Consider the following 21,150-nt stretch of genomic DNA (forward strand, 5'->3'; position numbering starts at 1 on the left):
AACTGCCATCAGAAAGCGAGATAAGAAAGTTGAACGATGCCACCTCGATGGGTTTCCCCGCGCAAAGGATATCAATCAAACCAGAACCCGAAAACCTCTCGATCCATGCAAGAATCTCTAATCGGGCAAAGATGTACAGAGTCCGGGGTCGGCAACCCTCCAGCCGATCAGCTGACAATGCCGCTCGATGCCCACGGTCATCGCATCCAATCAGAACTAGGCGAATAGCGGTAGCAGTTGAACATATTAAAGTTCCAAGAATCCAATGCGAAAACGGTTTTGGTCGCCAGTTTTCGTCAACCTAGTCCCTGTTCTTTTGTGGCTGTTCCTGGTCTTTGCCAGCGGTTGACTTTTGACGTATCCGCCAAGCGCCCAGAGCGATCAGCCTTGGCAGATCCCACGCCGCAGTCGCCTTTGGTTGGTGGTTACGTAAATCGTTCCCTGATGCAGCTTCCGAGGAAAATCTGCTACGACTGCGAAAACGACAGAGTTTGTTTCTTCGCACGCCACAGTTCTTCTCGTGGAATTCTCAACAGCCTTCGACGTCAATTCCGCCTGAATCCTCGAGGCCCTGGCACCAACCTGGCATGCAGGGCCAAGAGATAGGAGTTCCACTGGCAATCTCTAGGCCAACGACAGACACTCCCCATCTTGCAGGGAAAATTTTCAAGACCACCCATGGACCATGCAAGGACCATGGTACTTCGTCCCGTTCTATCCTGCGGCGGTGGAGGCCGATCCCGACTCCTGGGCCAGTACCTCGTAAGATCAACCCCAGTCGAGATCTGCACGAGGCTCCATCGAACTTAGTGCTCTCCTCCTCCTCCCTTATTCCTGTAAGGATGATGCCAGCCCTACTCTACTTCTTTTTGACTTTTTTTTGGGCGCATTCTGGGGTTGCCACAATGCTTCGTTTCATCCTGAGGTTCGCCGTCGCAGCCGGAAAGCTCCACCATAGATGGTAGGATTTTGCGATGCAGCTCATTTCACCCTCGGTGTCACTCTGGCCTGGATCGGCAAAAATGTTAGGTCGATGGTGTGGTCGCGTGAAGCGCGGGGCTTGCTCTTCGTTGACAAGCCTCTTCGAGATTTAGAGGCTGGGCTCGGACGTTGCCTTGGTATATATAGGGAAGAATTGCTCTCTCGCATGACAACCGCTACGTCTAGGTCCAGAGCCCTGTCAATTCGTCTGCTCCCCCACAAGACATTTGGAACTCCTGACAAACATGGATGACAAAGAGATCAAGTATATCGATGCCAACAATGCCGTCCCTGGAGAGAAAAATGCATATGTCGACGTTCTGCCCGGCGAAGTCTCAGACAATGCTGACAAGCTACAACGACGCCTCAATAACCGGCAAATCCAGTTGATTGCAATCGGAGGGTCGATCGGGACAGCGCTCTTCGTCAGTATCGGCAGTGGACTTGCCAAGGGAGGCCCTCTCTCGTTGTTCCTTGCCTATACAATATACTCGGCGATGCTGGGCCTCGTCAACAACTGTATGGCCGAGATGACTTGCTTACAACCAGTTTCCGGGGGCTTTATTCGTATGGCTGGAAAATGGGTTGATGACGCCTTTGGATTCATGGCCGGGTGGAACTTTTTCTTCTACGAAGCCCTCTTGATTCCATTCGAAATCACTGCTCTCAACCTCGTCTTATCGTTTTGGAGAGACGACATCCCGACCGCCGCCGTCTGTGCGGCCTGTATTGTTCTTTATGCGTAAGAACTACTGATATTCGCGCGGCCATATGTACTATGTACTAACCTGCCATTTTTAGCCTCATCAACATCCTGGCTGTCAGGGCGTACGGAGAGGCCGAGTTCTGGCTCTCGGGAGGCAAAGTTATCCTGATCTTCATGTTGTTCATGTTTACCTTCATCACTATGGTTGGAGGTAATCCTCGTCACGATGCCTACGGCTTTCGTTACTGGAATAACCCTGGCCCGATGGCGGAATATCATACAACCGGCGCCTTGGGGAGGTTTGAGGGCTTCCTGGCCTGCCTCTGGAGCGCTTCTTTCTGCGTTGTGGTAGGTTCTAATACTACTACTCAGACGGCAAAACGTCCTCTTCGAGGTCTCATTGATTTGTTAGCAACATCACTGACGCACCCTGTACCTTAGGGCCCGGAATATCTGGCCATGGTGGCCGCTGAAGCCAAACGGCCTCGTATCTACATCAAGAAGGCCTTCAAGACCATTTACTGGCGGTTCGGCCTTTTCTTCATCCTTGGCTCGCTATGCGTTGGGGTGGTGATACCGTATAACGATCCGACCCTCGTCGCTATTGTCAATGGCACTCAGTCTGGCGGTGGTACTGCTGCTGCGTCGCCATATGTCATTGCCATGAAGAATTTGAAAGTCGAAGTGTTGCCTCACATTACCAACGCACTACTGGTCACCAGCATTTTCTCCGCCGGAAACACCTATACCTACTGTGCAACCCGCAGCCTCTACGGCCTTGCTCTTGAGAGCCGAGCTCCAAAATTTCTCGCCAAGTGCACCCGCAACGGCGTACCTATCTGGTCCTTCTGCGTGGTCATGCTGTTCCCACTCCTGTCTTTCCTGCAGGTATCCAGCGGCTCATCCCAAGTCTTGACATGGCTGATCAATCTAATAACGGCTGGTGGCATTATCGACTATATCGTCATGTGCGTGACCTATCTGTTCTTCTACCGCGCTTGCGTGGCTCAAGGCGTCGATCGAAATACATTCCCTTATACCGGATGGTTCCAACCTTACTGCGGATACATTGGGCTGGTCTGGATGACACTGATCGTCATATTTTACGGATACTCCAGTTTCACGCCCTGGGACGTTGGGACTTTCTTCTCATACTACACAATGGTCATCGTGGCTCCCGTGCTTTACGTGGGGTGGAAACTCATCAAGCGCACAAAGATCGTGTCCGCCTCAGAGGCCGATCTTGTCTGGGAACGACCAGTGGTCGACGCATATGAGGCCACGTTCATCTCGCCTCCCATTGGATTTTGGACTGAGATGTTGCAATTGGTTGGGCTCAAGCGGGCGCAGAAGGATGACAGGCGAGGTTCGATCGTATCGACATCGGGTCGCTGAGGGATTAGTCTGTGCGTCTGCCCGGATAATGGTTCCGCCGCCCGTACCGCAGGGAAATGTGGCACGAGGAATCTGATCACGAAGGATCACTGCTACCAATGATATGACATGAAGCAGTGACCATGCTCAATCGCATACTCCTGCGACGAAGACGGAAGTAGGCGGGATTTTGTTGCAAGGAGCACACGACCGCGTAGGACTGGGATCGACGGCTGTAGTCTCATAAACTACTAAGTACTTTGTAGTGAGTTCGAAACTACATCAAGACGCTTTGTGCGAAGACTCTTCTTTTGCCTTGTTTTCCAGCAATTCACTCTTGAAACTCAAGGTCATACGCCAGTGTATCGTCACAAAGTTCCTCTCTAAATTTGTGCACTCTATCAAACGCAGTCAGCATAGGCGCAACAGTGGATCAATTTGATCCATTTTTCAAGTGACTCCCCAAAAAGCCTGGAAGAACACAACCTGGACCGGGGTCAGGGGGGGGGGGGGGGGGGGGGGGGGGAGGGGGGTCGAGGTGATCAGAACGTACTCCAAATGAGCAGGGTGCTCGGCGTAGACTTTTACATCGTCTCCCTTGTCCAGGATGGCGACCAGTCCCATATTGAACCCTTGGGCCCTGTGCGCCGTTGAGGGCAAAGGAGTATTCACTTCAAGTTTCCTCAGGCCTGGAATTTTGCCCACCATTGCCTTTGCCTGCGTCGTCCAGGCTGAAAGTTGAGCGGGCGTTACCCCGGGCTTGAGTTTGAATAGTACTGTGGGGTTGGTCAGCGTATCCGTCGATTCGAATGCCATTGACAGGGGTGGAGTATGAAGGCCTCACCGATGTGGTAGATAGGCATGACTGCAACAGGTGTTGATTGCGAGTGTCCACTACAATACTACACAGTAGTGTGGCGTGGATATATACTTGCAGATGCTTGAAGAGCCGGTGCTGATGGCATGGACGGTGTTTGCCGGAGTCGCCGGCATCGGTGGGCATCGGTGGGCATCCTGGGCATCCTGGGCATCCCGCCGGTCGCTTGTCGTCCCCCGCCTTCCCCTCACTTGCTCCACCGGCTCTTTGACTACTCGCCAGTTACTGGGTGTTGCTGGGTACAGCTGGTATTGAAACTCACCGGAGATAGTCCGAAGAGTAGACCTCTTGAGCTCCATCCTGCTCCGTCGTGAAAAAAGCCACTTTCACAACTGCCATCCTTCTACCTCTATCAATAGATCCCTCTTTGGCTTCATCGGACCTTAATGCAAGAATGTGATGGCCCATGGGTATTGTCTCAACAAGGTAGCATGGCACGCGAGCCATCAGTTCCGGTAGGTGGCGACGGCGTGGGTGACATAGGGGGTTGCAAAGGAATGAGCTTCCGACGTCTAAAACATCCAAAGCTTCGATACAGTTTGATCAGATACCTCGTCGCCGGCTTGACATGTTGACTGTGCAGAAATGGTCGCGATGCAATCACTAGGCTCGCTTTAAATGTCCAGGTCCATGCCTCCAATGTGAGGAACACGAACAGACTGTGAATGAGGGCGAGGGAGGCAAGGCTGCGACATTGCACTGTTCCATCAGGACTACAGTACAATGCTGTTTGATTTGGAATACAACTGGATGTCGTCCCCACCGCTGGCTTTGCGGCTTCATGCATTTAGCTTTCATTATCATCCCCTAATTCTTTGATCCCCCCCCCCACAGAGCATGATAAAGTTGCCAGAGGCTTGTAGCTTCAAGAGTGACAAGGTCCTTTCTACCCGGATTTCAGCAATGCACTCTTTCACCATCCAAGAGTACCACACCGATTGAGAACGGCATCTGAAAACCGGCCTCAAAGGCATTTTGAGGCTGGTTCAAAACCACCAATATTGATCAAGGGCACACGATTCATCTCCGCAAGACCTGCTGGCTGGATTCTCTATGCCCTCAACCTACCTGACCTCATCGACCATGGCAACATCCTCTGCCAAACTACTCTGTGCGATCGTCAACCACCTGGTCCTGCCACCGGATCTACCTGACAACGTCGATAAGAACCTTGCCGAGGTTAATCACGAGCTTCTGCAGCGCGTCCAGAATGCCTGCAGGGAGTTGGACAGCGCCATCAAAGGCGAATTCCAACAAGAGCTGCGCCTGCTGCAAAGCTCTTTAGCTCATTGTTACAATATCCACGCCTCTGCACATCTCGACAGCCTGCAACTACAGCGAGCATTTCGTAGACTGGCAGGTCGACGAGATCCTTATTGTCCATGTCAGCGAGCAGAACACGGGACTCTTGGTAAGACATGGCACCAGGTAAGTTCCACATCACGATGGCTTGGGCTACAGTTCTAACAAGGTTTTCAGCGAGTTGAAAGAGTATATCATTTTTGAAGCCTTCAAAGTCTCTGCAAAATCAGAAAATGTCCTCGAATCCCTGGGCGCACTACAGTGGGACTTTCCTACCTCTGCCGCAGCCATTCCAAACAAAGTCTTTGCAGACGAAAGCTTCCAGCAAAGCCTTGCCGAATTTCTACAGAAAGCAAGCTTCGAAAGAGTCGGTAAATTTGGGGCGACCATTCTCAGGGTCAAGTCTCCAACCCCTGAAGCACGGGACACCAATAACCCTGCTTTGATTACAGGCCTATTGATCACATTACTGGAGGGTCTCAGCCAGCTGGCCACTACAAGCCCCATCCGCAAACGTGTCAGAGATGAAGTTCGCTGGAAAGACTCGGGCATCCCATGGAGGAGATCGCCGTTCTGGCTGCGTCTGCGTGTTGGCATCTTGCGTCATCTGGAGCAATTGACATGCCCGTCTGTTTCAATCGCCATGTACAAAGCCCTGATGTGTCTTCTGCACGCCCAATTGCTGGGGCCGGTGGCTGGTTCTCAAGCTCCGGAACTCGCTCATCTCTTGTTCAGAAAACTTGGTCGGCGAATCGCGAAACTAGAGAAGGACGGGGCTCTTGCGGCTGCTGCAGACATCAGAATCTCGGTCGCATACCCCCAATCTCCTCGTTTCAGGAGAATTCCGGCGTGCGTTAACAGTGCCCCCTGGGAGACCGAATGACACATTCTTGGTAAGTACGATCCCTGTCTCGCAATTCTTTGCTGACTTTGAACACAGCGACCTGTTCATTATATTCTCTGGAGCATGGCCACAGAAAGAGCAATTCTAGTCAGCCCCGAGGAAGCAGAACTCTTGGTTGACCTATGTCAAGGCTCCCGAAAGAAATTGGTTTATCTACTGACTTATGCCGCACCTATCACGCAGAAGATGGAGCCAATTCAACGACTTGAATTATTATGCCGTGCCACCGCTCCCATCGGACTGGTCTATGCCGTCCTGGCTGAAGATTCAGATTGGCATATTCGCTGGTCGCTTTTACTTCCCATTCGAAGAGCTCGAGCAGATCCGGGTGTTCCTAGGGCTGCAAGATAGCCAGATGATCCGACCTCACAATGAACTGGGTTCGAAAACCGAAGAGTTACGGATGGATGAGACAGAGAGCTCTGATGACAACCGGCCACTTGCGGATGAGCGACAACGGACAACGTATGGCACAGCAGAAACCAAGCAGGCACGGGCTTCTAAGACAAAGGCTGCAAAGATGCTGATCTTATCAGAGCTTGAGAGGTTGAAGTTATGGATTGCCCATCTAACAGGCGAAGTAGGCTACCTATATAGCCTAGAAATGAAGAGGTTGGGCATGCTTTTCCAGCCATCTTTGACAGATCTTCCTCCATGCATGGCTCGGCACCAAAAGCCGGGGTCAAGACTTCACCCATTCCCCCATGGGGTACATTTGTACACGAAAATTGCTGACACCAGATCATCCCTTCTCCCGCACCATCACAGACGAGGTAGCGAGAAACAAATTCGTGCTCCGCTCCCAAAGCGTGTCGGTATGCTGGCCTTGGGTTGAAGGTCATGTACAAGTGTGCTTGAGCTGCAATATTCCACGAGTCCGGAGGCCGTCGGGGAGACGGCGTGCGATTGATACCTCGATTCCATGTATGTACGATACCACACTGTCCTGCTGTTCAATCCATGGGAAGCACCTCTACCGCAGATGCAACCCTCCAAAGCTTCCGGTTCAGCAGGAGATTCTACCGTGGTTTATCGCGAGGAGCAGCCGAAAGCCTCCATGAAGACCAAAGGTGGGTATAAAGTGTTTGACGTGCAGCCAGCCCCAGCCTGGTGGCCGTCCTATCTTGTTGTCCCTTTCTCAGCGCGTTTGTCCCTCTTTCCTTTGAAAGCAACATGACAACAAGCGGCCCCCTCTCGTTGCTTTGGTGTCTGGAAGGCTGCGTTGGAACCAATACGTATGCATCTGTCCGGACAAACATGTCCAAACACTCGCCTGTGTGGACCGTTGTTTGTCTTGTCAATCAGGTGGGTTTCCAGGCCACATGAGTAGAACAGTATGCAGTTGCCCTGACAATGTGACAGGTACGTGGCTTTGTCTGCTTCCATTTCGCAAACATTAAGTGAATGTGACGTGGGAGTACCTTCTTAATACCCCCCAAGTACCCCCCCCCAATGTACTTGTTGCATGGGCAAAATTGCATGTTTGTACCCAGTGCTCCTCCGTACAGGTGGCTACAATAAAGGAGAGAGCGTACGAGGGTGATGGTCGTCGGCAAGGCTGCCCCAACAGCTTCCCCCCCCCCCTGCCACCACCCACCGCATCACGCCAAGCGAAGTGCCTGCATCAAACGCTGTTTTGCCTTTCCTCTCCATAACTCTAATACATACTGTCTCCCTGCAATCTTCTTCAAAATCTGCTGCTACTACTGTTGACACGGTCCAAAAAATCCCCCCAGGACACAATGACGGTGAACACACCGTCTCCTGGCCGGGCTCGCGCAGGCAAAAGGGGTCCGACGCCACATCTGAACGCGACATTGGAGCTCGGCGACCGCGTCCAGACCCTGGTCAAGGAAGGTGAAGTCGAGATAAATGGACATGAGCTTGACATCGCCACCGTCGTGGCAGTTTCGAGGTGATTTGATTGCTCTCCAACCCCCAGAAGCTGCGCATTGTTCTGACCCGAAGCATCAGATTTGGTTGCAAGCCGTTCATTGAGCAAACACCCAAGCTCGTGGACAACATTGAAGCAGGACAGGACATCCTGGAAGCTCATCTCGAGAGCGGAAGCAAGCTCTATGGTGAGATCACCGATTTTAATTGGGGGACGTAGGCACCTCTCAGGCTGACTTGGGCGTCACAGGCATCAACACCGGCTTTGGAGGCAACGCGGACCTTCGCACCAACGCGTTGGTGGCTCTTCAACGGGCTTTGATCCAACATCAACAATCTGCTGTCCTCACCGGGCAAGACCTTGGAGCAGGATGTGATGGCCAAGGAGAGACCACGTCTCACTCCATGCCCTCTGGCTGGGTCAAAGGTGCCATGTTGATAAGGTGCAACACCAACATTCGTGGCCACTCTGCCATCAGCCTGCAAGTCGCCGACACTCTTGTTGAATTCGTCCGGAGAGACATGACGCCCGTTGTCCCCTTGAGAGGCTCGATTTCCGCGTCTGGTGACCTCATGCCACTCTCATACATTGCCGGAGCCTTGCAAGGAAATCCTGACACTTTCGTCCGCACTGGCAAAGGTAAGGACTCCAAGGTGGTGAACGCTCGCGAGGCGTTCAAAGAAATCCAGCGGCTCAACGTGGAAGAGGCAAAGCATGGGAAGCAGCTGGTCAATGGTAGAAGCATTGAATATTCGCCCGTCGTCCTTGGGCCGAAGGAAGGACTGGCGCTGGTCAATGGCACCGCGCCCTCTGCCGCCGTCGCGTGCCTTGCGATGTATGAGGCGAACCACCTTGTGGTTCTCTCACAGCTCATCACCTGTCTCACCTCTGAAGCTCTGGCTGGAAACGTCGAATGGACTCATCCGTACATTGCAGAAATCCGCCCTCATCCAGGTCAGATTGAAGTCTCGCAGAATCAACGCTCTTTCTTCGAAGGCTCCAAGCTCGTCGATGGCCTCGACCATGCAAATCGGTACAAGGAAGGCATCGTGCAGGATCGATACTCCACAAGAACCTCCTCCCAGTGGGTTGGTCCCCTGCTGGAAGATTTGCTTCACGCATGCGAGCAATTGAAGGTCGAGCTGAACTCGACGACCGACAACCCGATTGTCGATCTCAAGGCCCGCGAGATCCACTGCGGAGGCAATTTCCAGGCCACGACGGTGACAATGGTCGCCGAGAGGATTAGGCTTTGCCTGCAGATGATCGGCAAGATGCTGTTCGCCCAGACGAGCGAGCTGGTCAACCCGGCCTTCAACAACGGGCTGCCACCAAACCTTGCCCCGGATGACCCCAGTCTCTCCTTCTGCGCTAAGGGAGTCGACATCAACATGGCGGCATATCAATCAGAGCTGGCGTTCCTGGCCAACCCGGTCAGTTCTCACGTGCAGTCGGCGGAGATGCACAATCAGGGCATCAACTCTCTCGCCTTGGTTTCGGCCCGTTACGCGATGCAGAGCGTCGAGATTGTCCAGCTGATGTCGGCTTCGGCGATCTGGGTCGGACTCCAGGGCGTCGATCTTCGTACCATGCACATGACATTCCTAGCGCAGTTCAAAGACGTTGCCAAAGCAGCCATCGCTCAGACATTTGAAAGCTGGGCGGGAAACGACGGGGTGCAGCTGTTGACAGGCGAGATATGGGCAGCGATCCGTAAGACTTGGTACGCGACCGCGAACAGCGACGCAGTGGATCGATGTGAGCAAGTCGCAAAGGCCACGGTCGAGCCAATCTTGAACGCTCTTGATCAATTACCACTCCACCACCACGGATGTCACCCTGAGCGATTCGCACGAGAGCACAAGGCCTGGGTCAAGACTCTGCAGAAGATCATGTACAATTCGTTCCTGCTCCACCGCGCCAGCTTCTTCGACCATCCCACAACGCCCGAGTACCTCGGCAAAGGCACGAAAGTCCTCTATCGCTTCGTGCGCGAGGAGCTGGGCGTGCCATTCTACCGCGGCCAGGTTGAAGATCCTGTCCTGTCGCAGGCGCTGAACGAGCGGCCGGTCAAGACGATCGGGTCCTGGATCTCGGTCATCTATGCGGCGCTGAGGGACGGGAGCCTGTACAGTGCCGTGTTGAAACCCACTCAGAAGGCCGCCGTCACTAGCACCGCCACCACCACGACCACTGCGACCGCCGTGGACGGATCGAGAGTGGACTTGCCGACAGGGAAGTAGGGTCAGAGTAGGTCGAGGTTCGAGTTCTACATTTGCCGACCAACTCGGCTACTTCTGCAGAATGTGTTTGTGCAGTGTCCGGTGTATGAGAAGGGGAAGAGTGTTTGTTAGTGGCGTTTGGAGGTTTGTGGTAGTCAGTGTTCAGTGTTCAGTGTTCAACAGGACGACAGAAGAGAACAGAAGGTTTTAGACATTCAGACAAGAAGAGCTGGCCTGCGAGGCCCATGTCGCTTTCAAAGGGTTCAATCACCAAATATAGACAGACGGACAGATAGAGAAACACAAACTGTTGTCATGCATAGCCTCGGCTCGTCTTGTTTCTTTGTTTCTGTGGCCTGCCTTCGCCTTTTCTGTCCCCTTCTCACCCGTCGTCATCGCGTATTCCATCCCCCGTCCCGATGATCATCGTCTTCGTCGTTATGGTTATGGTTATGGGTATGGGTATGTATTGTCCATGTCTCGATGTCCCCCGGAAGTTGGTGAAGGTTCGTCATGTCTCCTTCTTGTATACAGTCAGCTCGGTGCAGGTAATGGGCCAATTCAAATCAGGTTTCAACCCAGGTCTTCTCGGCTCAACTCTTCTCGCGGACTGGCTCTACGTGTCTTGTCTTGAACGAGCAGCTTCTCATGATCACGATCACGGTCACAGTCGTGATGAAGCACGCTCTTCTCACTCACCCTCCCGCTACCACCAACATCACCGCCGACGCCGCTGCCGCGGCGACGGGTCATATTGATCCGAAAAGCAGTCAATTCCACCATGCCATGCCTCGCACCCAGCCTCTCCTCCTCCGTATCCTCCTCGTCATCTGCTCCAGTAGGAATATCTTGGTCCCAAAACACGATCTCGTTTAACGGTTTTCCCGCATACATCATCGTGTCCACGTCAGACACGCAGAAATCCGCCCACACGCCAGGAGCAGAGCTTGAGCTGGAGCCGGAGCTCGACGGCCCACGATCGAGGAATTTATCGCTGTCGTTGTCGTCACCATAATTGTAATCATCAACATCACCGCCCAAGCGATCAAAAGTAAACGTAATCCTCCACAGTTCGCCCCGTTTTTGTTCGGGATCCCGAAAGAGTGTCGTAGGAATGAGTTGGGCGTGGAGTCCGCGGTCCTTAGGGAAACGGAATTGCCAAGGGATGACCGAGAGCATGTCGGTGCCGTTGGAGATCCACTTCGTGACCTCCAGGCCGTGTGTGGCGGAATAAGACAGTCGGAGCGACGAGTTGATGGCCCTGCTCCCAGGTCCCGGTTCGGCGGCGAGGTACGTGCCCGTGTATTTGTGTGCTACCTGCCGTGCCGCCAGGACGTCGGCAGCGCGTATCAGAGAAGTGGTCACGATGTCCACGACCTGGTCGATAAAAGTTTCCTCGCCCGCGGTGAAGATGGTGATTCCTAGCTCGTACTCTGGCACGAGCAGAATCAACGTGCGATACCCTGGCAGTCCGCCGCCCTTGGTGAAGAAACTCACCGTCCGCACCGAGCTGCTCCCGAGGATGCGGTCTGTGCGGTAGATTTCCCACGGCATGCCGTAAAATGACTTCCAACCGGGCGTGAAAGAGACGGGCAGCAGCCAATTGACCTTGGTATTGGCGATGTTGCTGTACGTTTTCAGGACGTGGCGCAGGAAAACTGACATGTCGCTCGAAGGGCAATATAGGCCGCCCGTGGGGTTTTGCACGCCTTCGTCGACGTCCCAGTACCAGGCATTGCCCTTGGGGAGGACGGCGACGGAATCCGACGGTTTCTGGAACGAGGTTGATGTCATGTTTAGAGGGCGGAGGATGGAGGACTCGATATAATCCTCATAGCTGCCCCCCGTGACGTTCGTAAGGACGAGTCCCAATAATTCAAAGGCGATATTCGAGTATGTGGACTTCTGGTTCGGCATGAACACGGGCGGTTTGTCGAGGAGATAGTCCAGAAGATCTCTGGCCGTGCACGGCTTGTATTTGGCGTACTCGTCACACTTTGGGAGGTCCGACCGTTCTCGAGCAGATGGAGGCAGTGGAGGCAGTCCGACGACACTGGGGTCTGGGAGAGCTGTGATGAGATCACCCTGCGCCCAATCGCGCGGGATGCCCGAGAGTTGGCTCGCCAACGACCTCAAGGTAATATCTCCCCATGGAATATTATGAGTCCCGCCGCTCCGATACCGAGGAGTCTTCAGAACCGTAATGTACTCATCCACAGTGTCATCGAGGCTCAGATTTCCAGCAGCATGTTGTTGCAATATCCCCAAGACTGTGTATACCTTGGTGATACTCGCGATGCGGTAGACACTGCTTCCGTCGACCTGCTCGGCTCCTGGCCTCTTCGGGTCTTTCTCGGCGGCCGTGTGGAACGTGGTCCACAGTGTTGAGTGAGGGGAAGTAACCTCGACTGAGTAGGATGACGTGTTGAGATCAGAGCGGTTGGCAAACAGAGATGCCAGAGACACTTCAATATGCTTAAATGTTTTGAGAAGCTCGGGATGAGATCCGGAATAACTCGGTGGTGGGAAAGCCGGGGATTGAGACGAGCAGGTTGCACATATGAGAGAGATGAAATTAAATGTCGTCAATAGAATGGCTCTCCCAAAACGAGTACCCATCATGACAATTGGTTGTTAAGTCCTGGACTGGATATGTGATTGGTTCGCAAGCGACTTTGTGAGACGACAACAGGTACTGGGTATGCCAGTCGTGGAGATAGTTGATTTTCTTTGAAGTTGGTCCAGAGATGTATACAACGGTGAAGAAAGCTCGCAGTCCATCTAAAAACGCACAGGGTATGATTCGTGGTCGGAATCAGGCACTAGCTTTTCAAGGCAAGAAAACAACCATGACAGCTGAGGGAGACCGAGAACACCAGGGCAAGTCCCTCAGCTCTGTATCTTGTCTGCTTGTAGGCTTGGGCTTTTAGAGGTGGAGGAAGAGAAAGCTGGCAGCCTACTTCTGATATTGGAAATGCATCCCCCCCACAAGGCTGCGAGGCTGCGAGGCTGCACACGCGGGGACTGGAGAACTCGCTATGTTCATGGCGCTCGCCCATCTCATGACGTATCTTCAAGCTTCGCGGGCAACTGTCCCTGCAATATTTCGAGGTGTATGAGCAACGGTCAGCGATGAAACTCATCCTCAATATATTGAATGGCGTTTTCCAGCCTCATTTCAATGTCAAAATATTATGTACGAAATCGCTATGCTATGTATAAATACGACAACATTCTATCCACAAGCGACCGTCCCGAGTACTAAACAAAAGAGAGATATCATCGCAAAAAGACGCTCACAACAGAGAAGGGGGTATATTGTTCTTCCTCTTGTAAAAAATCCAGTCGCCGCGGCGAGAGGCAGAAAATGAGTGAGCAGGATGAACGTGTAGGAGAAATTGCCATGGTCTCATACCAGCGCGCAGCATTTCGTTCTCGTTTCAAACAATCTGTGTTTTTCAACCTGTACTTCTTCCATTTGTTGGCACCACAAGTGAGATCCATGCGCGCACATGTCCATGCAAGGCGCATAGGATCAACAATCGACAGAGAAACCGAATGATCGAAAAGAAAGGGGATCAGATGTTTTGGCATGACCAATGCACATCGTCTCCCCCGTATCAAGAACTTTGTGCGCGAAATCTTCATTCAGCGAGCGGCTCTGCCTCTTCGAGATGCTGGGTAGTCTTGCCTTCTAGCGGTGAGGCATCGTCATCCACATCTTCCATAAGATCTAGGTTCGCGTCATCCTTGGCTTGAACTGGAGTCTGTGGTGGATCAATCTTCAGCTGTGAAGCTGGTGAAGAGTTGGACCCTAACTGTAAACTCTCAGGGCGTTTATCTGCCTGCCTATTTGACAGTGTCCGGGGCTGCGAACTGTATGCCCTCAATGGCCGAGCTTCCGGTCCGCCGGATTTGCGAGCTTGCACCTGGACTGCGGCTGCGTTTCTCATGCTTGGCGGTGGTGGGATCGCTGTTTCACTCGAGCCTGGCGTCTTTTGACCGGTACCTGGCGGTGTAATGATTCCGGACAAGAAGCTTGCGGGACTACCGATGGTAGATTTTGAGGGTGTCTGACTTCCTAGATTTGTGGCCAGCTCGGATATGGCGCCAATTGAGCTCTCACGAGCTCTTCGCCAATTGCCCCAAGCAGCAGCCGCCGCCATTGGAAGCGCACGGGGTGATTGAGCATAGCTTGACAGGCTCGAAATTGACGGGAAGGAACTGGTCAACCCGCCTGCTGAACCCCGCTCTTTCAGTTGCTGTTCCATTTGCAGGTTCGCCTTGAGCCTAATCGCAGCGTCTCTAACAGTGTCTCGATCGAAGTCGGCTTTTGAAACAGTATTGATAATGTCCTCGAGGTCATCGATCCTTACACTCAACAGTTCACGAAGCCAACTGATTTCGGTGTCGCGCTCCTTGAGCTTGTTGGGAGCATCCTTATCCGCAGCGGCAAGCTCAGACTCCAGTTGTTCTATCTTCTGCTCCCGATTCTGTAGTTGATCTTGCAGTACCATGATTGACTCCCGAAGGGCTTGCGGGGAGATCCTCTCGGGCACATCCGATCCCTTGACGAACGACATAGAAGCGGTTGCCGCACGTTGTGGTGGCGATGCCACAACTGAAGGGGCTGGAGTGGGCAGGTTTGCCCCTTTGGCAGTCGCAGCTTCCACGGCAGCTCTCGCAGCAGATTTCGTGATCTCCAACCTCTCTTCTAGATCCACAACCTTACTTTCAAGGTGTTTCACTTTGTCCTCGCTCAAGCCGAGCCGCTCCTTGAACTGATGCTCCAGTCTCGTTCGGGTGTCGAACGAATTGTGCAGTTCCCTTGTGTGGCGATCGCGTAGTTCGTTAAGCTTTTTCTCATGAACTTGATGTTGGTCCTCCAGTGCAGTTTCTTTCTTTTCAGAAGCTTCTCGAAGAGCCTCTTTGTGTGCTTCAATAGTTTCGGCAAGGAGTGCGTCATGCCTTGCCTTTTGTTCTTCGAGATCTAATTCTGCATGATCTAGACGGCCTTGTAGTCGTGAAATTTGAGCATTGGAGTCAGCCTGTATGCTTTCAAGTTTAGTCAAGGCACTTTCCAATTCGGCCTGCAACCTGGCCGTGGATGTCGCAAGCTCTGCATCCTTGCTGTTCTTAACATAATCCAATTCTCGACCGAGGTTGAAAGCTTTGTTATCCAGAGCCCTGTTCTCTTCCTGAAGTGTCGCAACCAGCTCGTTAAGTCGTGAAACATCCGATTGAGCCTGGTCCAGAACAGTCTTGAAGTGGAGATTAGCCTTGTGTTCCTTGTCCAGGGTGTCCAATTCCAGTTCTGCCTTCTCACGGTGCCGTCGCTCTTGCTCAAGCGCATCTTGAAGGACGGCAAGTTTACTCTGCAGACCGTGTTCTTTGTTTCGCCAATCTTCCTGTTCAGCGTGCAGGTCTTGCACAACCTGCGTGATTTGAGACTGCAGACGCTCAACTTTGGTTCGAAGATTTTGTCGAGACTGTGTCTGGTCTACGAGTTGTTGATGAAGTTCTTGCAAGGTGCGCTTAAGCTCTTTATTACTGGCACGTTCAGTGCGGATGTCTTCTCGCCACTGATCACTTGAGACACGATATTCTTCAAGCGTATGCTCGAGGGCTGTATTCTTGAGAGTCATGCCTTCCAGCTCACGCTCAAGATGTTTATACGAGTCCTTTTCCTCGACGAAGGCCTCCAATGTGTGCTGAGCTTCTTCAGAAGATTCTCGGAATTGTGCGGCCTCCTCCTCGGCAATGTGTAGTCGTAATTTCAGCTCATTTATTTCCTCTTCCGCCGTCCGTCTGAGGCGAGCTTCCTCGGCAGCGTGCTCCTGAGAGATCTTCAGCATCGTCTCAAGGCCATCAATCTGGGGTTTGTATTTCATCTCAACGTTTTCATGTTCCTGCTGCACCCTTGAACCTCGGAGTCTGGGATGATGAGAAATGACATCTTCCATGATTGTCTTCAGTTCGTTTTGAGTGTTCTGAGAGCCGTGTTGCTGAGCCAATTCTCTCATCTCCTGCAGGACGGCGTTGAACTCGGTCAAATCGATCGAAGGCTGTGGCGGGAGAGGTGGTTGATGTGCAACTAGTGCTTCGGCAACAGCTGCTCGGATCAGGTCTTGTTTCCGCTCACCTCTTTTAGCCTTCGGCGATCGGGTTCTGTAAGATGAGAAACCTTCAAAGGCATCGTACTCATCCTCATCATCAGCGTCCGAATCCTTTTGGCCGGCTGACATACTCCGGCGATCATTCTTTAGGTTCTGCTGCGTTGCCATCAATGCGAGGGAGTGTTGAATGGTCTGCAATGTGCGCTCAAGAGGTCCAAGACGGTTCTCAAGCAGCCCATCCACCAAATCATTGACGTGACCGTCAAAGAATTGCGAACGAAGCTGAAGTTTGGCCGCCTCTGGGGCGGATAACGCGTCACCCCAGTCGCTGACATCGTCTCTGCCCGAATTCAGGTTGTGCACGCCAATGCCCAATCCGTACGATGGTGGATATGAGGTGTCGCTCTGAGCAGCTTTGGCGTCATGGGGTCTGGCAGGGCTGGGGCTTGGAGCGTCGCTTCGGAAGTGGCCTCCCATGCGCATGTCAACAAGCGGCGTAGACTGAACGGGTGTGTCATTGCGCTCCACACCAAGCTCCGGATGGACTTCAAGGTGTTTCATGACAGCATCGATTTCTTCAAAGGATGGCACAGGTTGATCTTGGCGTCGCAATGAGGTTCCCGGCAGGTCAAACCGATCTGGTTCTGCGTCAGGCTCTGTATCAAACTCCTTCGTTGGTTCCAGGAAATATTTTCGCTGTCGAGGCGGCTCAGATTCGTTGCCGGCAGATTTCTCTTCCATGACCTCGACAGCCTCGTCCTCGGTGCTCTTCTCTTCGAAGACTTCGACAGTATCATCCAAGTCGTTGACTGATTCGTGGTCCTTTTCTACGTAATGTGGTAGATCTGTGGGTGGTGAAGAAAGAGCAGCCTTAAGCTCAGACGGCGGACTTGATGTGTCTGCATATTTGGAATCTTCCAGCCCTTGAGATTTCTGCGGCACAGCGAATGATGAGGAGGCCAACGACCTCGAGAGTCTTGGGTTGAACTCGAAAGGCTTAGCTAGCGCCGAAAGAGAAGACTTCTGCTTTCGACTGGGCTCGCCTGGCAGAGCTGTTGGTTTCACTGAAGTTTCTACCTCCTTCTTAAGGTTGTCTGAAGACTCTGGCTCGATCGTCTGCTCAGACTTCAACTGATCGCCCTCAAGAGGCGGTCGAGCTTCGCTGAGCATAGCGGCGTCGCTCTGATTCGAGAAAGTAAAGGCCGAATCTGGTCCGCCAGCATCATCGTTCCCTTCTTGGGCGTTGATTACCTCCGCGTTGTCGGTCAGCTGCGTCTCGTCTGCAGGTATATAAGCCCAGCCGTCGAAATGTTTCTTCGGACCTTCTGGAGTAGGCCCATTCGCATCGACATCATCCACTATCTCCGATAGAATCCTTCTGTGATGGAACGGTGTCGAATCTGCAAAGACGGAGCTTCGATCGCCGTCACCGTCATTCCTTCGTGCTCTTTTTTGTCGGTCTATAGGACCCATTGGTCGACCTTTATCATCTATCAAATTCGTATCCTCCTCTTGAACGTCCTTCGACTTCGGACCGACAATTGGTACTCCCTTGCTGGCTCTTCTTACGGCCTTGGAGCCCGGGTCTATGACAACATTGCCAAATATACTGCTCGCATTGTCAGGTGGTCCTTCACTAGCGGAGGCCACACTATCTTTCAAATTGGCACCAGGTGACTGAGAAGGGTTAAACACTGGGGCTTCTAGGTTGAATGTTGCAGAGCTGAATGTGAACGGGGTGACCTTCGGTGCCGGTTGCGCCATGAATGATGGAGTGAAGGCAGGGGCGTCGGCGTTAAGATGCGATAAGGAAAATCGGTTCCTCGCTGCAGCCCTCTCGACAGGTGGCGCTGGCTTCGGTGGCGGTGGCTTCGGTGGCGGCAGGCCGAACGGTATGGAACTGGGTCCAGCAAATGAGAAATTGGAGCTCGAGAAGCCCGCTCGCGGATCGAATTCTTTGGCCTCCACGTTAAATTTGGAAGCTGGCGGAGCAGCCTCAGAAGCGGGCTTAGGTTCTGCTTTCGCCGCATCGCTCAGTGCTTGCCAATTCACAAATGGGTTCTTGTCGTCCATCAACATGGGTGTGGCGGCTATGCTTGGATTTGTCTCAATCTCTGATTTCTCATCTGCTGTTATTATCGTCTCAGGCCGTCTCAGGATTGGAGGCTCTTCGTTCACAGATTCGTCTAGAGCCGAGTCCTTTCTTGAAGACAAGTCGATATGGTCCGCGCCTTCAGGATGCAGGCCGTCACCTTTTTCGTGCAAAGCTGCTTCAGCTTCATCGATCTCTCTTTGTAGGGCTATGCTAAGGTTATGCCGGTGGCTCTTTGGAGTAGGATGTGCGATTTCAATGGGAGTCCGAGAGGAATCGCTATAGTGGGGTGTGTGCACCAGACTCTCCATTCGCTGTGGCAAAGTAGGGCTCGGTGTAGGTTGATTGGCATTCTGCGGAAAGGGTAAATATCCTCTCTGTTGCATCTGATTCGGACGCCCTTGTTCGCTGGCAAAGTTTGCAGTTGCCTTGCGCATATGCATGGCCTGTTGTTGGGACAAAACTTCTCCCATATTTGGAAGAAGCAACGGATGATTTGGGGAGAAGCTGTTTTGTCGGGAGGAGAGGCGTTGAATATTTGGTCGTGCGCCGTTGCCGAAAGAGTTTGAATGAGATAGGGTGGCTTCCAGTGGGGATGGGATTCGTCCGTGAAAATTCGATTGTGCAATCGAGGGCTTGTATCCGTGCAAGTTCTTCGGCGGTCCGTTAAACTGCGAGGTCGCGAGAGATCCAGGCTGAGGACTGATCCCAGCAGACGACATTATCGATGGCGAGAAAGGATTACTTGCAGCTCTGAGGGGGTTGCTTGCTGATGAAGAAGGGGCAACGGGAGGCGACGTCGCAAGTGCTGGATAGCCGGATGAGATGCGGCTCAACGCGGGAGAGAAGGGCGATCGCGTCGATGGCGCAGCTTCAGAGTTACTTGGACTGACCCCCAATGCGCGAAGTTTTTCCTCCTTAAGGTAGTTGACCCATGATTCCCATTCTGCCTGATTGGGTATATGGACTTGAAACTCCCGTAACTTGCGCTCTGCGTGCATCTCTGAATTGTCAGGGTACACGGGACGGCTCTGGCCACTGCTCTCTCCCGAAGCCCCAGCATTCATATCAGTCAGCCCAAAGCCATCCACCGAATACCCGGCCGCAATCCATCCATCTATTCGTTCTTTGACCTGTTGCGGCGTGAGCAGAGGAGGTAGCCCGACGGCCTCCCGATCTGTGAGAGGCAAGGCTATAATACAGGCCTTGCCTTTCCAGATGACTTTTTTCTTAGGGCGTTGATATGATTGCATCGACATGGGCCGTGGGCGAACCGCTAAGGTTGGGCTCTCGGGAGCCTTCTCGTCATCCTCCAGTTGGGATGTTTGGCGAGGTAAAACTGGGAGCGGCTTTTCCGCTGCCTGGGCGTTCTCGGAATCGTGCTCAGCCATATTATGCTGCCCAGACGGCGAAAGCCGCATGCGAACGCGTTCTGGCGCTATTGACAGCCTCCCGGAATCATGGAACGTATCTGGGGTAATGGTAGCAAGGCTTTCGCTGCTTCTGTGTCTTACGGGGGATCGGTTCTTCACGGTCTCAACAGGAGACGCTCCCCAGCTGTCGAGGTATGCAATGCGGGTGGGCGTGTTGTCCCCCTCTTCCGCACCTGTCTCGGATCCGCTGTCTTCAGAGTCACTCAGCCAATTGGGTCTTTCGGATCGAGGATTTCGTAGCTCTTTTCTCGAACCTAGACGAGTTCTCCTGTACAGACGGTTTCGAATGTGCGACTCGAGGCTGTCGACGTCGTTACCAGGGGCGGAGGTGATGGTGGATCGGCCAATTGAGCTCGCGAAAGGGGCTATTGCTTCAATATTCAGGCGCTGATTTGCGGAGTCGAAAGGCTGAGGCGTTCTTCGCGGACTTGGAGTAGCATACGGTGAACCCCAAGCAGCGGCGTAGTAGGCACCACTCCCGTCTCGATGCCGAAGATTGTCTGGCGATTGGCGGTACTCTAACGGATCGCGGTCGCGCCGTAGGGTCGGTAACGGGGGGAGGGTAAAAGGAGAGACCCAATCGTGTTCTGAAGGAGTGGACGAAAGACCATGTGCTTTCAGTGGATGCAGTGAGGGCTCAGAGTCTCGGAAAGGGTAGAGGCCGATGCGGTGACTGCCAGAAGGAGAAGTCTCGAAATGGCTGAGCTTGTCGAGGTTCATGAACGGAGGTCGTGGCAGATCAAGGTTTGTCGTCGCAGGGCGGAGGAAGAGCAGTCAAGTCCCAGGGTCTTCAGGTGGACAACGGCAGGACAGCAGGGACTGGAAATCACGCACAACGCCATGGAAAACAGGACAGGATGGTGAAAATGAACAAGTCGGGTTGAGTGTCGAGGTGTCAAAATCAGAGAGCATGATGAGAATCGAGATTGGGAAATCAGCCGGGGAATTGAGAAACGGTGCTCATTAGTGACAGTGACGCGACACGCTACGGTGGGGATCGCGGCAGACTTGTGATGCCTAATACTGCCTAAAGGCCCGTTGACCACCCGCCCAAGTGCCTCTAATACCTCTAATAGCTCTGTTGGCAGCCCCTAATTGGCCCAGTGTCCGCCAAGCGGCGGCGCCGTCCGCTGTCAAAACTGGAATCGCTCCAAGCGCCAGGGATCAGGGTCGCAGCCTAGATGCAAGCCTCCCGAGGGCGGACACACACAAATTCTCCGATACGCCATCAGGAGAAAAAAAAAAGGGA

General features: G+C 53.0%; 6 protein-coding genes across 6 annotated transcripts; 3 read left to right on the top strand and 3 right to left on the bottom strand.

Annotated features, from left to right (window-relative positions):
* Window positions 1–1,226: 1,226 nt before the first annotated feature.
* A1O5_08793 (uncharacterized protein) lies at window positions 1,227–3,082 on the top strand (the record flags this gene model as incomplete). The annotated part of the gene is made up of 3 exons (XM_007749374.1): window positions 1,227–1,723; window positions 1,783–2,035; window positions 2,129–3,082. The coding sequence occupies 3 exons, from the start codon at window positions 1,227–1,229 to the stop codon at window positions 3,080–3,082; spliced, it is 1,704 nt and encodes a 567-aa protein (XP_007747564.1).
* A 310-nt stretch (window positions 3,083–3,392) lies between these two features.
* On the bottom strand, window positions 3,393–3,877 carry A1O5_08794 (uncharacterized protein; the record flags this gene model as incomplete). Its single annotated transcript, XM_007749375.1, has 2 exons — window positions 3,393–3,459; window positions 3,615–3,877. The coding sequence occupies 2 exons, from the start codon at window positions 3,875–3,877 to the stop codon at window positions 3,393–3,395; spliced, it is 330 nt and encodes a 109-aa protein (XP_007747565.1).
* A 1,144-nt stretch (window positions 3,878–5,021) lies between these two features.
* A1O5_08795 (uncharacterized protein) lies at window positions 5,022–6,123 on the top strand (the record flags this gene model as incomplete). The annotated part of the gene is made up of 3 exons (XM_007749376.1): window positions 5,022–5,229; window positions 5,264–5,366; window positions 5,418–6,123. 3 exons carry the CDS (start codon window positions 5,022–5,024, stop codon window positions 6,121–6,123), a joined length of 1,017 nt encoding a protein of 338 aa, XP_007747566.1.
* A 1,763-nt stretch (window positions 6,124–7,886) lies between these two features.
* Window positions 7,887–10,281, top strand: A1O5_08796 (phenylalanine ammonia-lyase; the record flags this gene model as incomplete). The annotated part of the gene is made up of 3 exons (XM_007749377.1): window positions 7,887–8,059; window positions 8,119–8,225; window positions 8,288–10,281. 3 exons carry the CDS (start codon window positions 7,887–7,889, stop codon window positions 10,279–10,281), a joined length of 2,274 nt encoding a protein of 757 aa, XP_007747567.1.
* A 552-nt stretch (window positions 10,282–10,833) lies between these two features.
* On the bottom strand, window positions 10,834–12,879 carry A1O5_08797 (uncharacterized protein; the record flags this gene model as incomplete). The annotated part of the gene is made up of 1 exon (XM_007749378.1): window positions 10,834–12,879. One exon carries the CDS (start codon window positions 12,877–12,879, stop codon window positions 10,834–10,836), a length of 2,046 nt encoding a protein of 681 aa, XP_007747568.1.
* Window positions 12,880–13,904: 1,025 nt separating this feature from the next.
* Window positions 13,905–20,621, bottom strand: A1O5_08798 (uncharacterized protein; the record flags this gene model as incomplete). Its single annotated transcript, XM_007749379.1, has 1 exon — window positions 13,905–20,621. One exon carries the CDS (start codon window positions 20,619–20,621, stop codon window positions 13,905–13,907), a length of 6,717 nt encoding a protein of 2,238 aa, XP_007747569.1.
* Between the last annotated feature and the right edge of the window lie 529 nt (window positions 20,622–21,150).

Source organism: Cladophialophora psammophila (assembly GCF_000585535.1).
Source record: "Cladophialophora psammophila CBS 110553 chromosome Unknown aczJe-supercont1.14, whole genome shotgun sequence".
Classification (NCBI taxonomy): domain Eukaryota; kingdom Fungi; phylum Ascomycota; class Eurotiomycetes; order Chaetothyriales; family Herpotrichiellaceae; genus Cladophialophora; species Cladophialophora psammophila.